The following is a 20,670-nucleotide window of genomic DNA, read 5'->3' on the forward strand; positions in this document are numbered from 1 at the left end:
GGTGCCCCAGGTCCCAAAGGATCCCCTGGCATGGCAGGATTTCCAGGCAAGTGTTCATGCTTTAATAAAACAGAAATTGCAGTGAAAAATTAATGTGAAAATTATACCAAATATCCTGCATGTGAACCCATGTCTTCTTCCTTCCTTTAGGGAGCCCTGGCCGCCATGGAGAAAAGGGTGAAAAAGGACTTCCTGGCTTAAGTGGCATTCCGGGTTTAAAAGGAGAACCAGGTAGAAAAGAAATATAAAACATCAAGTGCTGCTTGAAGTATTGTTCACCTGCCGGCAGTGGCTGAAACAAATATTGTGACATTCTACATTCATTTTGTCTCAGATGTTTCCTGGTATATGTGTTCATTTCATAAGCAGAAAAAGGCAGTGCTGTTTCCCAGGTAAATCAGAGTCAGTGTAGTGCAGGGATGATACTTCTTTTGCACTGTTGTGGAAGGGATTTTACCACCTTCCACAAGAGTGGTTGTTGCTGTAGCCGTTAGTTCTGTTGTTTCTGAGTTCGTTTTAAAACAGGAAAGTGGATCCACGGGCCCAAACCTGAATCACCACATTAGCGTCATTACACAGATGTTTAAGAGGAAATAAAGTAGGGAGTAGAGTAAGTCCATTGCTGCTATGAGTAGAACATTTTTGAACTTGGAGCTTTGTGTTCTTAGTTTACTGGCTGCAGGACACACCATCTCATTGGACAATGGGCTGTGCTATTCACAAGTCTTTGCTGGAGCTCCTGCGCTCTAAAGTCACTGAGATTCATGATAATTAGCTACGTCAAAATCTGTAATACTTGAGCCCTGTCTCACACTGATTTTAATTCAGAAGCAACCTCAGAGAAAAGTCACACTGAAGTCATCACGCAGTATCTGCTTGGTGTCTGTGGGAGTAAAAGAATAAGTTAAGCTTTTCTTTAGAGGAAAAAAACGTGTTAAAAAAAAAAAAAAGTCTGATGATTCATAGGTCAAATAAAAATGCAATGATTTTTCAGGTGAACCTGGTGTTCCGGGTCCTGCTGGTTCCATTGGACAGAAGGGTGAACCAGGTTATGATGGGATTCCAGGTGCAGCTGGTGCAAAGGGTGAACAAGGTACTGGTGACTGCCATGTTAAGTTTATGGGGTACGAAAGTGCACAGAGACAGGCTGGACACGAGTAGCTGGTAGACGGGTGTGCTGGGTTTGAGGTACTTAGAAAATAAAGTTAGTGTGCTGTCTGACAAACTACTGGCTATCATCCATCATTGTAAAGCTGATCACTTCGTTGGGCAACTGTGTGTAATAAGTGTAATCCTGAAAGAATTTCTTTCACAAAAACTGGCGATACTTTAAAGAACTGACATGTTTTGGAATTAATTTCAGTTTACAACTTAGCTGTGAAATAATGGAGCAGGCTTGCCTATTCTTAGGGTAGGGTTTTCAGTCATACAGGACCCATTGTGCTAGATACAATACCAATGCATAACAAAGACAGTCTCTGCCGTGAGGAACTTCTGCATAAACCATTTTTTTAGTATTTATATTTCCTTAATAGACTTTTGGTCATTACAGGTTAAATTTAAGTACTGTCCCAGCTTCTGATTTTTTGCTGCCTCTATATTACAGGTATTCCAGGTAGAGGACTTCCAGGATTTCCTGGTGCGAAAGGAGATAAAGGTAAATCACTTCTTTAAACAAGAAGCAAACCTCCCTCCCAACATACTATAAACATAATTCTCTAACTCAGACATACTTTCTACTTCATTCTTTTACATGCTATACCTTTTCAGAGCAGGCAGAAACTCTGAGAGGCTCAAATACTAATTTCTGTTACACTGGCAACATCTTGGACATGAGTTAGATATGCCCTAAAATAGGTAATTATTCATAGTGTGGAATTTACTGCAAGCTGTGCTGTGATTCATCAATATAAATAACTCCCGTATTTGTGTGCTGTGCTTTTGACTCCAAGTATTTCTGTTTTCCTACTAATTTTGCAAGAATCAAAGTCTAGTGAGGGTCTCTGCACCAGACAGCGAAGATGATAGTTTCACGGCCAGGATACCGCAGTAATTTTTTTACCCAAGTCTGTTGTGCAGCCCAGATGCAATTTTATTCATTGCTAAAATAGTTGTTCTCTGTAGCTTAGTAGAGCATGTCTAAGCTATGTACAGGAGCATGGTGCAGAGATGCAAAAGATAGCAGAGACCTGACGAGATCTTACTGCAAATTGTTATTACCTGGACTCAGGACTTATTAGCTTGGGTACAGGCACATACCTATCAGAATTTTAAGACCACTTGTGGTCTTTGCAAAGTGTGTCACTACACTGTGCTGTGAGAATGGCTCGATTGGCTTTAGTCAGTGCTTGTTCAAGGTGTCTGTAATGCACCATGCTCCATTTTATGAAATAAGTATGTCCTAGACACTAGACTGCAATAGATACAGTAATGAAGAAATACCAAACTGCTGCTGATAAAGGAAATTGTGTACAATTAAAGGATTTTCAACTGTAAACATCCAGAAAGCAAAAAAGATTCAACTAGTCCATCTATGAAATTAACATGACATGGCAGATTTTGAAGAACTTACATAGCTTGAAATATCAACGCCTTACCTCACTCATTTGTTCTGTAAATACAGGAAACTTGTGTGGACAATCAAAAGTGATAAACTAAAATTTTAGAATATCTTTTCTTTACCATCTTAGAGTCATTAACAGTCATCAATTGCTGAGAAAGCCCTAATGTTAGAGAATGTGTTTTAATAAGCAAATTTTCTAATCATAGCTCAGTAAGACATATAGAATGCTAGATTATGAGAGCACTTTTCTCACCTTACCCATCTCTCTTTTTGTCAGCACAGCTCACTTAAAAGTATCTGGTTTTAGAGTAAATAGATATCCAACTGGCATCATTTGTGTTCCAGATGTATTGCAGTTCCAAAGAAACAACTCCAGGAATTAAAGACCCTGTTCTATTTAGGCAAAGAGCCAGGGGTAGTGTTCTTTATACATTTTATTTCTCTTACTATTGTACTTGTACCAGCTAATCTATATTCTATTTGCTCAATCATGATCTAAAATTCGACTGAATTGCAACTGTTAACTATTTGTACAAGCCTGAAAGTAAGTACTAAGTGTCTAAAACTAGATCTTGGTAAAAAAATAAAAATTCCAGTTCTCTCCGGGAGCAAGTCCTTTTGTGCTTAGCCAAGCAAAACATCCATTACTCAGCTATGACAATAAAAATTGTAACGGAGTAAGGGTTTGGGGGCTTTATATTCCTTGTGGAAGGACTGAAAGAGAGCTGCTGAATGTTCATCTATTTTTAGAGTGAATTAAAATAGCCCAGCGATCAGTTTAGCTAAGAAAAGATATGTCAGTCAAACTACTCTTCCTCATACTTTCTGTTATAATGCGGAGAATAGTACAGTTTTCATAAAGTTTTGCATTTTTATACAAATGTATAAAGGCAAGGTCAGTGTTTTCTTAGGGAATGAAGCTTACTATGAGTGGATAAGGCAGAAGATTTCAGCGACTGTGATCCTTTCTCTAATCAGGTTTTGGGGGTTGTTTCAAATCTTAGGTGCGAAAGGTGAGGTGGGATTTCCAGGATCCCCAGGAAGCCCGGGGCTGCCAGGACTGAAAGGAGAACCAGGCTATGCTGGCCCGCCAGGCCCTAAGGGCACCCAAGGTCTTCCTGGGCTACCGGGAAGTGCAATTGCGGGCCCTAAAGGAGACAGAGGACCCCAAGGCCAGCCTGGCCTCCCAGGTAATTCTTTATCTTCAGTATCAGTGTACTGCTGTTAATCAAAGCTCACCTCGTTAATTAACAATGTAATCAGTATTGCATATCCTTGTTTATCCTCTTCTCACAGATCAGAGAGGAGCTCCCCTTCATAGGCAGTTTGGCATTATGTCCCAGACCAGGCTGATATTAAGTCCTCAGGCAGCTAGTTTTGTCCAGAAGTCTTTCTGACGTTGAGAAGTTCGCCTCCCGTTTCCTTGTTTCCCTCTGGACTTTATTTACTGTTTCGAGGCAGCCATGGCTGTGTGTTCCTATTTAATGTGTTAATGTGTTTAAAAACAGCCCAGCATGGCCTTACTTTGGCAGTGGCCCTATGCTGGAGGTTAAGGAGGAGAGTAGAGCAGAGCTGCAACATGTCTCTAGCATGTTCATACCTGAGAACATACCATCTGTTTGTTCTGCGCATATAGAAAACTATCCACTATTTTCCGTCAGCCACAGGCTGATAAATGATAGACGTCCAGTCAGATGGGGAGTCCTATGGACCTCCCTGCAACAGATTCTCCAACTTACTTTCTTGAAATGTTGTTATGATAATGACATTGGTTCTGCCCATCTGTAGATTGAACCAGCTTGTCCTCCATCAGGTACTGCTCTGAAGAAATTTTGCCACTAAATACTTTCTTCTTCTGGGTTGTAGGTTTACCAGGGCCAACAGGGCCACCGGGACCCCCAGGTCTGAAGGGGTCCAAAGGAGAGCAGGGGAGCAATGGCTGGCCTGGGACTCCTGGGGGCCCAGGAGTCAAAGGTGATCCAGGTTTCCAGGGACTGCCAGTAAGTTACTTCAGTACACTCCAGATTTGCTGAAAGCTGGTTCTTGTAATTAATGGCTATATTAATCATAGGTGTTTCTCATTCAAAATAACGATACTTTATGCTCGAAGTGCCTTTGGAGTCACTGCTGATGATGGAAAGTCTGTTTGAAAACACTTCAATTCTCTCCTCTTAAAGGCTGTCTACCAATAAGCCCTAGTGAGCTAATGAACTTATTAGAAATTTATAGATAGTGAGTGGTAACATGCAACACCCAGAATATAATTTACAGTGTATTAACAGTACAGAATGGCTGCAGCACATCCATAAATCCTGCAAATGCATTAGTAGTTAATTTTAAAAGTTGCATATTTCATGATAAACTGCCTTCTGAAAATACCTGAACTGTTTGGTTTTGTTATGAAACCTTTCAAATAAAGTGCACTTTCAATACTGTCAATGATGAAATATAGCTGCTGATTTAGAAATACAAACAGGCAAGGCTATTAATACATTATTGTCATATATTATTCATTTTCCCTGATCTAAACCTGTCCCTTTCTGTATATGGGAGAGTGAAGTAGAATAGGACAGTCACCCAGAATAGTTGGTCTTCTATACTCTTTCAGTCTGCTGCCTTTATCCACAGTGAAAAATACGCTCTATATTTTAACTTTTCATTTCCTCTTTTCTACTAAGACAATAATAATAATAAAATTTATGGAAGAAGGAATAAGAAAGCAGGTAGGTATGACTCAACATTTCCTAGTGTACAAAGGGAAGGAAGACTTGGGAATAAGATCCTGATGTGAAACACAGGATACTGGTAGTGGACTTAAAAGATCCACGTTATTCTTGATAATGCAAACATCTACTGCATCCTTTTCTGCATCCAGAAATCGCTTCACAGAGACCTTAGGGATTTGCCTCAGTGTTCTGAGACCGGATCTTGGCTATGCCTTTTTATCTTTGAGACCATACCATACCATACCAACTTTGAAGGTAGTAAATTTCAAATTAAAATTAACATCGCAGTATATTTTCCCTATTTTAAGAACAGGGAGAGCTAAATTTCTATACCCCAGGAAATTCTAAAGCTTTTCACAGGTTGAAATTCCAGTCCAAGATGGTTTGTTTATCAAGAATGGGAAATGCCAAAGGATTTTCTTCCATGCCTTCAGTCAGAAGAAAATGTTTTACTATCCTTGAGCTACAATGCATAGTATTGGGTTGTTAACTCAGTGTGAAATGCTCCAGTGAGAGTTATTTCAATATTAAACTTCCTCTGGTGATACATTCTGAGATGGGTTTCTAATGTCTTCATCCTCCCCAGTGTGACAGGCTCCTGCCCTCATTGCAGCTCTATTGCTCATTCAAGTCTCCGGGTACATGGTAACCTATAGCAGAAAGGAGATTTTGTTGCAGCATGGGTGACACAGCCTGTCCAAAACTCCTATCTAAAAAAACCTGAATGCACAGATCAGACCATGAAATACAAATGCCAAGGGTTTTTCTGTGCATTTTAACATTGAAATGAGAAAAGAAACATTTTCATCATTTTCACAAACTGAAATAGTTTTGTTTTGTTTGGAATAGATCCAAAACAAAATGTGGTTTGCCAAGCTATATCTGATGGGGAAGAAAAAAACAACTTTAAGAAACTGCATACTGTTATGGAAAAAGTATTTTGATGGAAAGTTTCCGATAAACTCCTCTTACAAATAATTCCATTTTATAATAATAACTTAAAGAAAAGTTACTAAAAAAAACTCTTTTAATGAGATTGACTGACTCACGGCTGTCTTCTGAATGAATGTTAACCCTCCTGTTTTGTGCTACAGAAGTTCACACGTTATGACACAAAGAGAGGGCCACTTCTTTAAACAATCTTGCATACTGTGACTATGTAACTGAAGGAAACCAGGGAACCTTACTTCATTAATACCTCCCTTACCACTCCAAGGCAAACATTTCTTTTGTTTAACTTTGGAAGTCTCACTGTTGACATCCATTTTTGAGCTAGTCATCTTTTCTGCCTTTATAGTCAGTGGAAAGAATTAGACATTTGTAGGGAGCCATTATGCTCACCTTAACGTAAACATCTAACTTGCATCAAATGAAAATCGCTCCTGTGTGTGTCTATTCTATTGCTCTCCAAATATGGTGAGTCCTACCATTGATATTATTTTTCACTGAGTACTCGATTCACATCTCCAACCTCTGATCAGTAGATTACTTAGCAAAGGGATCTTCCCCCTGCCTGTGTTCCACATTTTATTATATAGGAGACTTTGCTGCTGTATTGCTTCAGCCAGGGAGAAACTCTGAACTATACTTACAAGCCTTTTGCAGATGATCTGCAACAGACAAAAGAAGAAAAGGAAACTGGCAGTCGTTTCAATGACTATTTACAGTGTCTTTTGAAATAAGGGCTTGGTTTTCCCTGAAGTGAGGCTACAATGAACTTGTTACCATTAATTTCAGGGGAGCAGTTTATAACGGTGAAGGCAGAAGGAGGAGTTCGCATTGTGTTTGAAGTGTTTAAGTCCTTGAGCATTTTAGTCCCGTTGAAAAGTAAAAATCTTCAGAGGATTATAACTTGTTAAGCACATTAAATTTTATTCCACATGTGAATGTAGAAGTTTTCAAGTCTGCTGTGGTCTAGAATTACCCTATTTAATTATCTAACTAGCAATCACCTGCTGGGGCTGTACTGAAATTAGTATTTGCTGAGATTTGTGCTTACTGATGGTTTTCATAACGATATGGTCTATGGTTGAGAACCTTTTTATTAGCTATACAGTTAGTGAGACCTTATTCTGATCTAGTATCTTTGTAAAGCAAAAAATAGTTTAGTAAGAACAAAGTGTCATGCTTGTTCCTGTAAAAAAAGCTTCTCATCTAGTCATGGTAGAGAGTAAGCATTCCTTAAACTTAATGGATTTTCTCTCATATTAAATTTTTTTTCATGGGTTTCCAAAAATACGCAGCCTATTTGAGAGTCATATCATAATAGTGTAGGATAACTATACTTCACATTTTCTTTTATACAGGGTAGTCCTGGTTTGCCAGGAGATACTGGTCAAAAGGGTGATCTGGGGCCTCCAGGAGTTCCAGGTGTTCCAGGTGAGAAGAAAGTTTACCATATTCCTAAAAAGTATGTGAAAATCGTGTCTCTTTCATATCCTTCCTGTCTCAAAAAAGCTGCTCAAAGAACGTTGACTCTATGTTACAAATTATTGCAACAGGACCCTGAAAGTTGCATCAAAAGGCATACAAGAACATCAAGATTTTTCTCAAGGTTTTTTGCCTTTTGCCTTTTTACCTTGCTTTGCCAATCTTAAGTGTGCACTTGCTTTAAAAGGTGGATGTAAAATCAATTATTTAGATGTTACTAGTCAAGAATCTTCAAGATTTCCCTGAGAACTGGAGAGACAAATGTTATAGCTATATTTGAGGAAACATGGGCTCAGTATGTCTCCATTGTTGACTACATTGCTGCTACTGTCACCATTATACACATGAAAACACTGCGTGTATAAAAAATGCAGTTATGATAGAAATAGTCATCATTTCTTTTGGTGACCTAGTGCTGTTTCTATCTTGTTCTTGCAAAAAATTACAAAGTACTTGTGCAAATAAAGTCATGGCCTGTATGTGATCATGGGCTTGTACATGATTATTCTGCACATATCCTTCCAAATGAAGAAATTATAGAGTTTTCATGTAAATGTTTCCTTTGACTTCAGGTCCAAAAGGATCTCCTGGCTTCCCAGGCCTTAAGGGTGAGCGAGGTGACCAAGGTCTTCCTGGATCTAAAGGTATAATATAAGGACTTGCATTTTTTCCCAGATGTTGTTAAAATGGTTATTTGTGAGTAATCAATGGATATCTCCCTCCCCTTTTTATTTACTGTAAAAAGGTAGAATATGAAACCAGATATCGTGGTATCAGCATCTGAATGGTCAGATTAAATTTAAGTATTGGGTAGAAAGTGGGTGTATTTGTCTCCTACTCTGAAAAATTAATACTGAGGTTTTGTCATTATTAGAATCTTTAAATGGTATCCTAGAACCATAGAATCATAGAATGGTTGGGGTTGGAATGGACCTTTAGAGATCATCTAGAGCAGCCCCCTTGCCATGGGCAGGGACACCTTCCACCAGACCAGGTTGCTCAAAGCCCCATCTAGCCTGGCCTTGAACACTTCCAGGGATGGGGCAGCCACAGCTTCTCTGGGCAACCTCTGCCACTGCCTCACTGCCCTCATTGTACAAAATGCCCTCCTGCCCAACCTAAATCTGCCCTCTTTCAGTTTAAAACCTCTGCCCCTTGCCCTGGCACTACAGGCCTTGGTAAGAAGTCTCTTTCCATCTTACTTATCAGCCCCCTTTGTAGATTGAAAGGCCACTCTAAGGTCTGGCCGGAGCCTTCTCTTCTCCAGGCTGAGCAACCCCAACTCTCTCAGCCTGTCCTCACAGCAGAGGTGCTCCAGCCCTCGGATCATCTTCGTGACCTCCTCTGGACTCGCTCCAACAGGTCCATGTCCTTCTTGTGCTGAGGACCCCAGAGCTGAAGGCAGTACTGCAGGGGGGGTCTCACCAGAGCAGAGTAGAGGGGCAGAATCCCCTCCCTCGACCTGCTGGTCACCCTGCTTGGGATGCAGCCCAGGACACGGTTGGCTTTCTGGGCTGCCAGCACACATGGCCGGGTCATATCCAATTTCTCATCTATCTGTATTCCCATCTCCTTCTCCACAGTGCTGCTCTCAATCCATTCATCCAGTCTGTACTGATATTGGGGATTGCCCCGACCCAGGCACAGGACCTTGCACTTGGCCTTGTTAAACTTCATGGGGTTCACACTGACCCACTTCTCAAGCCTGTCCAGGTCCCTCCGAATGTCATCCCTTCCCTCTAGCATATCAACTACACCACTCAGCTTGGTGTCATCCACAAACTTGCTGAGGGAACTCCATGCAACCTGAGGTCTGGACAGCTATTTCAGTCCTTGGGAGGTCTGTTTGGGTGGAGATGTCAGCACAGATAGGCCGTAGTGCTTCTGTTTGGGTTTCAGTCACAGCCTTGCAGTTGCAGTGGTGGTTACCATTTTCTTTCAGCAGGTCGCAGTCTCATTACAGTTTTTAGAAAAAGAGTCCACCTAAAAAATAGTAATTCTTTTGAAAGATATCATCCTTCTAATTCCCTGGAGACCTCAAGCTTCTGGGTAGGCTTGCAGAGCCATCAGTTAGCTGGCATCACTGTCAGTGCTGCAGCCTAAGCCTGCTGGTGAGCAGAGCGGGCGGCAGCCCGGGAACCGGCAGAGCATGCAGCTCTTCGGGCAAAGGGCTGCGCAAACTGCCAGTGCCCCCCCGGCTACGTCTGTGGGCCTGCTTGGTCCTGTCTGATGGGAGGTGGGAATGGAGGGGGTAGCACTACAGTTTGCAGCAACGGCATGTGCAGCTACTTAGGTGTTACCAGAGGCTTGTCAGTGGCAGAGGCCCAGCCCAAGCTGTTTCCCCTGTTGTGCCTAGAACCCCATTACCTTCTATCCCCCGTCAGCTTCGGGTTTGGCTTCTTAACAGGTATGACCCTACTCAATGCACATATAAAGCCTTGGACACATTGATATCTTGTAGCTATAGGCTCTGTCTGTTCGCTGACTACATAAATGGCAATACAAGTTAACATTGTTTACTCACTCTTTTATTGTGCAATACTAAATACGTGCTGATTCCCTCTGTTAACTTTGGCAGGTTTACAAGGCCCACCAGGCCCACCGGGTCCTTTTCAGCTTGTTAAAGGGGATCCCGGCTTACCTGGCCCTGTAGGACCAGTCGGTCTCAAAGGCTTTCCGGGACTTCCAGGTCCCAAAGGACAGCAAGGTGAGAGTTTCTAACTTGCCAGTAGAAATACATTTTAAGTAATGTAAAAATATACCAATTGTAGGCTAGCCTTTAGAAGATTTTTTGTATAATATTATCCATCTTTTTGCAAGCCACTTAAATTGTGTCAGTGATGAAGAAGAGAGTCCTTCTCTTTGAAGCTCGTCCAAAGGAGTCCCAGAAACAGATGCCTTCCTAGTGATTTTTTTTTATAGGCTCTCACTCTGCAGTCATCATATCAGTATCTGAGATCAGCAGTAAGCAGAATAACTTGCAACGCACTGCTCATCCCTTCTCCAGAATGTATTTGTTAGGGTATCTTCTGTCTTTAGTGTTGAATCCAAACTTAATTACTGTGTGTCTCTGGAAGAAGACAAGCATGAGCAAAACCACCTTGATCTTACAGTGGAAGGTGCTTCCTGAGGAAGCTTGTTCTATAGGCCTAGATTTCATCTCTTAGTCCTGACGTTGCGATTTTTATAAAGAAAAAGTGAACTGCAAAAATTAAATGCATTAGGGAATAAGAGAATGGAGCAAAGGGTAAGACAAATGAAATACTGGCACAAGGACACATGTCCTTCAGAATGACAGGACATGGCGAGTGGGAACTCAGAGGTGTTCTTAGGCTATTAAGATTCTACGGGAGAGCTTTGTTCCTGATTGTTCTATGAGAAGATGATGGGCTATTATGGTGCAATATAATTAATATCTTTTTTTCTGTTAGTATAATAGATATGGAAGTTTGCCCTTCAATGTGGAGTTACAGCTCTGCAACTGCTGTCCATTAGGAAATAGCTATGAAGTAATCTCAGTGATTGAACACACAGCATGTGTTTGCTTGTATGGGATCTGTCACTGTTCTCTAGTAGTCAGTTCAGTACATGAACACAATATTGCTTTTTGAGTGATCAGGGAAAGGACAGCTGTGACTATCTAAAGCCTCTGAAGTGCCACAGAAATGTTGGTATGGTGTTGGTGGTATTAACTTCTTTTTCGCAAAGTCAGAGTTACTGAGTTTGAGTAAGAGTCAAAGCATCCCTGGAAATCGATAGAGGGAAGACATAATATGTGTCTGAAAACCTGTTTGGGAAGAAGCTAGGAGAATACTGATTTTCCGACTCTTCATGACCCTATTTTTTTGTGGTGTATTCTTGATTGAGTCATGTGATAAGCAGAGAGGGAAGAGATTGCTGCCCTTCCTTTTCATATTCCAGGCGAATACTAGTTATTTTAGAAGTACACCCTCTGCTTACTTGTCTGTTCTTCTGTACTATAATTACTTCGCCTGCAGTAACCCACATACGTGCTCTAGATATTGAAGTATACGCACTGAATCTGTATGAGTTTAGTTTATGCTGAGATGTGCCTGTACTGTACTGTATTAAAGGCCAAAAAGTGAGAACTAACATGAAGTAATATCCAGTAATAACTATTCTTTATTTTTCAACAGGGGTGACAGGACCTTCAGGTGTACCTGGACCACCTGGTAGTCCAGGCTTTGATGGTACACCTGGGCAGAAAGGAGAAGTTGGTCCTTATGGTCCCCCAGGTAAGCCCATGAGTTCTTCAAAGACTGATTCCTTCGTAAAAAAACTAACACAGGAGATTAGGTGTGAACGTATCTAATTTCACTTCTTTAGTTATGTAGGCAGAGTACCGCTGTCTGTAGAGATAAAAGACTCTCTGTGTTGTAGGGCCCAGAGGATTCCCTGGTCCACCTGGCCCTGAAGGTTTGCCTGGGGCTATGGGCCCACCAGGTGCTCCGTCTGTTGCTCACGGCTTCCTTGTTACCAGACACAGCCAAACCACTGAAGAACCATCATGTCCATTTGGAACAAGACTGATTTACCATGGCTACTCCTTGCTTTATGTACAGGGCAATGAAAGAGCACATGGCCAAGATCTGGGTAAGTAGAGACCAAATTAGAATTCAATTAGAATTCATTAGAAACCAAATGTTTCTTTCATTTGTAGAACTGTGTTGAACAAACCTGTGTAATTATTCTTGGCTAGCTGGTGCTTTATTATGCCTTCTATGTTGGTACAAATAATGGTTTGGTGTATAGTGGAAACAGTGTCAGTTTATTTAAGGAAGTCTTTGTCAAAGTCTTTGACATGGTCATCCATAGTATCTTTGTAGTCAAATTAGTGACATATGGGCTGGCTAAGTAGGTGATAAGGTGAGTGGAAAATTAGTGAGTCCATCAGGCTTAGAGGGATGTGATCAGATGTACAAAGTCTGAGTGGTGGTTGTTGATTAGTGATGTCCCTCAGGAATTAGTACTGGGCCAATACTGTTTAATAAATTTATTAATGACTTGGGTTGATGGGATAGAGTGCACTCTCAGCAAGTTTGTGGGTAATGCCAGATTGGGAGGAACGGTTGATTCCCTTGTGGACACAGCTGCCATTCAGAGGGACCTGGCCAAGCTGGAGAAAAGGGCTGAGAAGAACCTTGAGAAGTTCAGTAAAGGCAAATGCAAAGGGATACAACTAGAATGAAATAACCTCGTGCAACAGACCAGACTGGGGACTGACTGCTATTTCCAATAGCAGCAGTACAAACTGCTTTGCAGCAAAGGACCTGGGAGTCCTGGTGAACAACACTGAACATGAGTTAGTAGTGTGCCTGTGCAACAACTACCTCATTCCCCACCGCCCTGCCTACCGGGCTCTCTTGGCTAAAGTGCAACCAGCAGATGGAGGGAAGTGATTCTTCCCCTCTGGCAATTGTGAGACCACATCTGGTATATTGTGCCCAGACTTGGGCCTCCCAGAACAAGAAAGATGTTGATATACCACAGTGGATACAGAGGCTAGCTACTAAGATGTCTAGTGGGGTCTGGACAGTTTGATGGAACTGGGTTTGCTCAGCCTAAACAGAAATTTAGGGGGAGGCCTTTATTGCTCTCTACAGCTGTCTACAGAGAGGGTAGAGAAGATGGAGCCAAACTCTTCTCTGAGGGGCTCAGTGACAGAAGAAGCAATGGACACAAATATGAGATATAGTCCAGTGAAACACCGAGAAGAGCTTTTTTTACCATGCTGATGCTCAAACACTGGAATGGGACCCCAGAGAGGTTATTGGATCTCTGTCTTTGGAAATACTCAAAACTCAGCCGGCTCTGGACCCAAGCAACCTGATCTAACTGGCAGGGCATTAGGATAGATGAGCTCTAGAGGTCTATTCCAACTGAAGTGATTCTGTAATTCTACAGGCAAGACTGGGCTACTACTTGCCTTGCCCTGTTCCTTCCTTATGGAGCTAAGAGAATTCACTTCCTCTGAGAGAGTTGGGCCCTCCAGAGCAAGTGTCGTCTGCTCTTTAGCTGCTCCTGGAAATACTTGTTTGGCAGTTGGCAATGGCTTAACAAAAATGGGCTAACAAGTAAACTTTCACTTAACATTTCAGGCACAGCAGGAAGTTGTCTTCGTAAATTTAGCACCATGCCTTTCTTATTCTGCAATATCAACAACGTATGTAACTTTGCATCAAGGAATGACTATTCCTACTGGCTGTCCACTCCTGAACCCATGCCAATGAGTATGGCTCCTATCACTGGCGATAATATCAGACCATTCATCAGCAGGTACGGTTTCAGTTCTGCTGTGTTTGTAAAATGAAGAAGCCTGTGAAAAGTGCGTATGGTACTTTATTTTTTTGGAAAAGACTTTTAATCTGTATATTTTCACTTCCTGCCTTTAAATTTAAACTTCGAGTTCCTTTGATGAAATGTTTCAAAGTGTGCATATTTTCAGTTTAGACTTTGGTTAAAAATAAAATTGTTTGGGGGGAAACCCGAACAGACAGAGTAGTCTATTTTGAGTCTAATTGAAATGAAAAGATCTACTTTGAAATGATGTTTTGCAAAAGCTATGATGTACTTTGAAGGAGAAAAAGTTTTGAGTTTATTCACAGTTCTTCTCCAAAACACTTCCTTTTTTGACTAGCCAGAGCTAGAAGCTTTTTCGGGCTCAGTTTCCTTTTGTTTGAAAATGGTAGCATTGTTTATCATACCTAGACTGCCAGGCTGCTTCCATTATTTTGGACATACTGCTTGAATACAGCCATTATTGTCCGAATGGAAGGAAACAGTTGCAAAATCAATCATCTATTTTTTTAATAATTCCAGATGCTCAGCTAGCATAAAGTGTGGCACTTATATCAGATATAACTGTTACGCATCATCCAACATGTTGAACTTTTGGTCCATTTTAAATTTTAAGGCCACTAGCAAAAACTGTCTTGGCATAATATGCCCAGTGCTGAAGGCAGAGATGTGAGCAAGAGTGTGGTGAACTGTACCACTGTCGTTAGATAAGAATCTGACAAGGGAATATCCAATTTATAACTTAAATGATAATCATTAGATGTAGGCATTACTATGATTCCTATTGTTGCTTCTAATCTGTATCAACTCTTGCTGATCCATCTTCCTGACATGTAAAGTGATTGGGAGTGGAGACTGCTGTTACTGTTTTCTCAGGTTTGTATGTACCATCCAAGAGAAAGGACAATTCGAATTATCAGTGGGTTGTAGTCTTGACATCTTGGTATGTTCAAAATACTATTTGGTTCTACTACTAAACATTTGATATTTATTTTGCCTAATAGAATCCCTCTTGTGTCTGCAGTTGTACTCTGTACTCTATTTTTGGTTTAGTGCCATAGAAATTAGTATGCCTTGAAAATGAGTGGGCAGATTGAGGGCAAGATTCTCAAGAAGATACTTTTTTGGTTGTTCCTTGTATATGAATGGAAGGGGCTTGACTTTCAGAAAAATTCAAATGACCAGCCTCTGAAATTCATTTTCGTTTTATGCCATCCCTGATCAAGCACCCAAAATAACCTTTAACAGTCACTTTTGAAACTCATGCTCAAGGAGGTACTCACCAACATTTTGCCTTATCTTGTGCATATAGAGTAGCTTTTGCACCATAAAAATGTGTATGTGTGTATATATATATGCATATGTGTGCATGTATGTATATGGGTTTTTCTCCTATTAGCCATAGCAGAGTGTGAGATAATTGTAACATACATTTTTTAAACCAGCAAGGAATCTGAGACAACTATTCTTTCAATGTATTTTATTAGTTGAGGCTTTTAAACCAACAGTTTTCCCTGTCCAAAAGTTGAAAAGGTGTAGAAGTGTCAGTTGCTGCCTTAGGTCATGGGACTTCTTTTCTGTCAGGCTTTCCACTGAAATACCAGAAATCTCTTGAAGCAAAACAGAGCTCCAAGAAAGAGGCAGCTTTACATTCTTCTTTTAACTTACTCTTTCATTGATGTGTTTCTTAAAATAACTGTCTTGCTTCTGCACTAAAGATGAAGGCAGTAGGTATGAAAGCAGTCTTCACTAGTCAGAAACAGGCAGCTTTCATTCTGAATTCCTTTGCTTCTGTGCATTTTCCAGAATCCAACTTAATCCATTTTGTACTTGATTTCTTTTCACCGCTCTGGTAATGGGAATCAGACTGATTAGTTCCAACTGTCTGTTTTGAATCATTTTTATCATTGCTAACTGCAGTAGCCAGTTTAGGAGTTGTACAAGAAAAAATGGATTATATCTACCAAATTCCTTATTACTAGCTCCCTTATTAAAATTTCTGACCCAACTCACATTTTTTATGATTCTCCTGTGAAGGCATAATTGGTCATTGGATTATTCGGTAACCTAGCAATTCTGAGACACAATGAATTTATCTAAAGTAAAAGAACTGGTGCTGCACAGCTTTCTGAAGAGTTGCTTTCAAGTTCATTGTTCAAATTACTTTGCTAGAAATCTCTTACTGGAGATAAAACCCACAAATGTAAATAAAAGCTAGTTTCAAGGAAAATGCTTGGCGAAGAGTCTGCATTAGATTAGATTAGATTAGCAGTGATTACCTTTGTAAAACTTCCAGACTTTCTCTCTGGAAGTCACGCAGGGTTATGTTTAGGATGATGAATTGCTATTTCTTGTCTCTGATCACCGTAGACCACTTTTAAGTGACCCTTGCTGAGTTACAATGTTGGCTATTTACCTCTCATGCTCATGACATTGAGTACTTCTAGAAACTACACTACAAATGGGACTAGAAAAAGGCACATATATTTAAATATTCAGATAAGCTATCTCTTGTTCTTTGCTCACAGGTAGGCTAATAGGAATAAGACTTAATGTCTAAGCTGTCCCTGAATAAGAACCAGTTGGTTGTTTTTCTAAATGAAACTTTTTTATTTTCCTTTGTTTTTGAAGATGACAACATTTTCCAGTTCAAGGTTCCTTAAAGAAAGTAACTTCTGAAAAAAGAAGACATACTAATCCTCAAGTTCATGTAGCTTATTCATGTCTTGGTCTTTCCAGGTGCTCTGTGTGTGAAGCTCCTGCTATGGTAATAGCCGTTCACAGTCAAACAATTCAAATACCACCCTGTCCTGAAGGCTGGAGTTCACTGTGGATTGGTTACTCCTTTGTCATGGTAAGTGCACAGGGGCATACTCCGAGCTGAGAAAAGCATTTGTTTCAGGTGTTTGATCTACACTCCTACTCTGGGACAGTTAATATTTGACTATGTCACTTCAGCTCTTAGGAGGGTGTTAGACCTCTGCCCTTTCTGGTGACTTCAAAAAGATTCTGGCTAATTACTAAATGAGAATAATGTAATAGCAATTAGTTGTTCACTTTTGGGGAAATGCACACAGCTTTCTCTGTTGTTTGCAGCTCCAGTATCCAAGTGCTGAATAAATGAGGAAATAAACATCATTTTCCATTGTCCCTCTACATCTGTGTTGCAGTAGCTTCCTAGAGTGCTAGCATATCAGTGCCTGTCCTCTTCTCGTTTTTTATGAATAAGCTTTTGATTTTCAAATGGCATTTTTGAGCTTTTATCCAGTTTCTTCAGCTGTATCTGTACTAGTAACATAAGTAGAGCCAAGGACTGGCCTGGAAGAGCCACTCTTTAGTCCTCTGTAGTGGTTAGTTGTTAGCATGCTTCCTGGCGTGCTCACAGCCTATATGAACAGCCACTCTCCCAGGCAAGGTCTGGGCATGGTCTGAGAAACAGCGTGGATCCAGAGCTGTTAGCAATCGGCAGTGGGAGAGAGGCTGCTGTGATGTGGGGCAGGAATTGGGTGAAAACCCATCCCAGTCTGTATGCTTTCTGGGCTGGAGAGCTGGCCCTGGCCTCTTGCTAGCACAGAGATGGCTCGGTTCCTGCTGGCAGCCCTGAAGGGTTTCTGTGCATGCAGCTGCCCCGAAGGTGATGTTGCTGATGTGTCGTGCTGCCGTTAAGCAAGAGAACCCAGTGCCACCTCTGGAGCCCTTCAATTCCACCTTCTTGCTCTTCCTTGAGCTGAAGGACAAAAGAGCAGGCAGACACAACAGAGGACAAGGAGAGATATGTGAAGAAATATTTGTACAAGAGAGTTAATAGGTGTTGTAGCAGAAGAGGTAAAGAGTGCACCTCTGACTGATGCTTTTGCATTTTTCTAGCACACCAGTGCTGGTGCGGAGGGCTCTGGCCAGGCCCTGGCGTCTCCTGGTTCCTGCCTAGAGGAGTTTCGCAGCGCTCCCTTCATTGAATGCCATGGCCGGGGCACCTGCAATTATTATGCAAATGCTTACAGCTTCTGGCTTGCCACTATAGAGAGGAATGAGATGTTCAAGTAAGTTCATGATTTATTTATCTGTATTTGAGACTCAGTCAGGCCTTGTCACTGAATAAGAGAAGTACTGTTTGAATGTAACACATGGTTCAATATTGGCTGTGCCCCAGCCTGGTTGGTATATGCAGTTAATGATTTTTGTAACAAAAAGAAAAAGATTATAATAGATTTTGGGGGAATTAACGAATGTATCTTCCATTAGTGTTTACAATGTGTCATTTGTACCTAGTATTTTGCTTTTCAGAATAATCTAACAATGTTTGCATTTTCACTACGTTTGTATTCACTGAGTCGTAACTGGGATAGGCTGACGTACTGACTGAAATTAAGTTTAGAATGCAACATTTCCTCTAGTGGATGTTAACACATCATAGAACCACTTGAAATTAGTGCAGGTCTTGAACTAAGTGAGCTGAACAATTATTTACCTTTCCCTAATGTTGGAGGAAGCATGTCTGAATAAAATGCAGCTGAAGGCAGAGGCCTTAGGCACTTCTTCAGCCCTGCTGAGGTTCTGATTTCAGGAATTCAGTGATAGCAGGCTTTGTTCTGGTCTCCTGCACATAAGTATTTTTCAACACAGTCTAATTTGTTCCATATGAATTTTATTAATATGTTAGCATATAGACCAGCTCTCAGGTCTGCATAGCTTACCTGATGAGCAGACATTCCTCTGGAGTGCAGGCAAACATCTGCTTCCACCGCAGCCCAGGCTGCTGCTCCTGGTACCCTTCATCTGGTACCCTTCATTTCTTCACGTCTGCTAGATCTGGGAATGCTCCTTAGCCTGTCTCAGTCAAAATGAAGCAGGTTGTTTAGCCAGTTTTGACTGTTTGTCTATGAGATAGTTGTCAACTGAGTAGGCAGAAAAATTGAGTGCGAGGACTGATTATCACTGGGGCTGTGATGATCTCATCAACCAGAAAAGTGAGAACTGAAAGAGCCTGTTTGCCAACACTGGGATAAACACTGGCTCCCTAGGAAAGCAAAAAGCTGGTCAGAGGAAAATTTGGAGGAGTCGGCACTACAGTTGTTTGTATTCATTGAGTCCTGCCTATAGACCTGTCAACTTCATACCTTTTTCTGGCTACTCCTACTATCATGATTTGCAAATACTCTTCAGTTTCCTATAAACTCATAATCCTTTATAAAGAAAAGCATTTGATGTAAGCACTCTTTTGTCTGAAAATGCTTTATTTTCAGTTGCTAGGACTAACTCCTTGTGATAGGTTAGAGATTAAGGATTTTGGTTTGTCTTTCTATACAACATCACATAGTTTCCTTTGCTGGCTTTTCATTTTTCTGTAAAGTCACACAAGTTAGCAGAAAGTCAGGAACAGTCAAAGGTCTTCAGTTTCGTTACCTAATTGTTTTTTTTGCTACCCGAATTCCAGCATGTTTTCAAACTGCTGATTAAACAGGTAGTGTCTTCTGGTTAAGAAAATGTTCAACCTGGTGACAGAACTGCATTCTGAATTAACTGGAAGTGGACTATGTTTAAAACTAATCTTGTGATAGTTTGTGACCAAACTTGAAAGTGAATATACATTGGAGAACTTAGGGACACCTGCTTGATTCAGCATAGCTTAAAGAGGCGCATGGCTGCATGCAAAGTTTGTGTTGTCAATTATAAACCTGAAAACTGACTCTTTGTATCAACAATTGTTAATGAGTCTTTTCGTTTATTTATTTTTAATAGGAAACCGACTCCCTCAACTTTGAAAGCAGGGGATCTGCGCTCAAATGTTAGCCGTTGTCAAGTCTGTATGAGAAAAACATAATGACTTTTGAATTTCAATTAATTTCACACAATATGGTGCTATTCGTTTAACAGCAATGAAGCCTAGACATATATCATATGTACCTCATTGTTGTCCAATATGAAAACAGTAAAGTGCCTTTTAGGAACTTGCGTAACTAACACACACTGCTTTACTGGCCCTGTCCTTGCTGAAGAAGAAAAGAGACAACAAAGATAAGCTTCAAATGTTGACATGCCAAATGGCACTTTTGATCAAAATATGTGTATTTTTTATATAAATGCAATGCACTGATAGAATAAAAAGTCAGCATTTATCTAGAAAAAATGCAAAGGTGCTAGGAGGTATGCAGTTCTGCCTTATACTGTTTGACTCCCCTTTCTCATTCTTGTATTATATTTTTAGATTCATTTTTCTTCCCCAGGTAAGTTTGTTGTTACCTTTATCTCGGTGTCTCAAAATCCCAGACTCTTGGGTATGTACTTATTCTTCCTGTACAAAGCAATACTAATGTAAAAAAGAGTTTTGGGATTACAGACTGTGGTTAAGCAACCGGTAACCATCTTTTCACAACATAGAGTGCCATCCTGCAAACCTTTTCTTCTGTTCGTAGTGTTTAGTGCTGTTGGTTTTAATGGGACTACATCTGGGAGAGATTGCCAAGTTGGTTTCCCAAATAGGCAACGAGGTGTTTCTGCTATGTTGGTACTATGCAGCTTCTTTAAGCAGTAGAACAAACTTTCCTGTGGAATAAAGAATGATCCAGCAATGGTCAAGAAAAAAAAAATATATATAAATATTTTAGTAATTTATATAGATCTCAGCCATCAGGA

The 20,670-nt window shown here is 40.7% G+C and overlaps 1 protein-coding gene across 1 annotated transcript in view; it reads left to right on the top strand.

Moving 5' to 3' along the window:
- The window catches only part of LOC104168847 (collagen alpha-1(IV) chain-like), a 52,744-nt gene extending 32,387 nt beyond the window's left edge, over positions 1–20,357 (top strand). Inside the window, 15 exon segments of the mRNA XM_009709571.1 lie at positions 1–50; positions 155–231; positions 995–1,093; positions 1,607–1,657; positions 3,568–3,753; positions 4,430–4,563; positions 7,596–7,668; positions 8,292–8,363; positions 10,298–10,426; positions 11,877–11,975; positions 12,121–12,333; positions 13,839–14,016; positions 16,777–16,891; positions 17,905–18,077; positions 19,777–20,357. The exon segment at positions 1–50 is cut by the window's left edge and continues 108 nt beyond it. Of these exon segments, the coding sequence (XP_009707873.1) occupies positions 1–50; positions 155–231; positions 995–1,093; positions 1,607–1,657; positions 3,568–3,753; positions 4,430–4,563; positions 7,596–7,668; positions 8,292–8,363; positions 10,298–10,426; positions 11,877–11,975; positions 12,121–12,333; positions 13,839–14,016; positions 16,777–16,891; positions 17,905–18,077; positions 19,777–19,858 (1,731 nt within the window). The 3' untranslated portion in view covers positions 19,859–20,357.
- The last annotated feature ends 313 nt before the right edge of the window (positions 20,358–20,670 follow it).

The sequence above is a fragment of the Cariama cristata genome, unplaced genomic scaffold (assembly GCF_000690535.1).
Source record: "Cariama cristata isolate BGI_N322 unplaced genomic scaffold, ASM69053v1 scaffold21111, whole genome shotgun sequence".
Taxonomy (NCBI): Eukaryota; Metazoa; Chordata; class Aves; order Cariamiformes; family Cariamidae; genus Cariama; species Cariama cristata.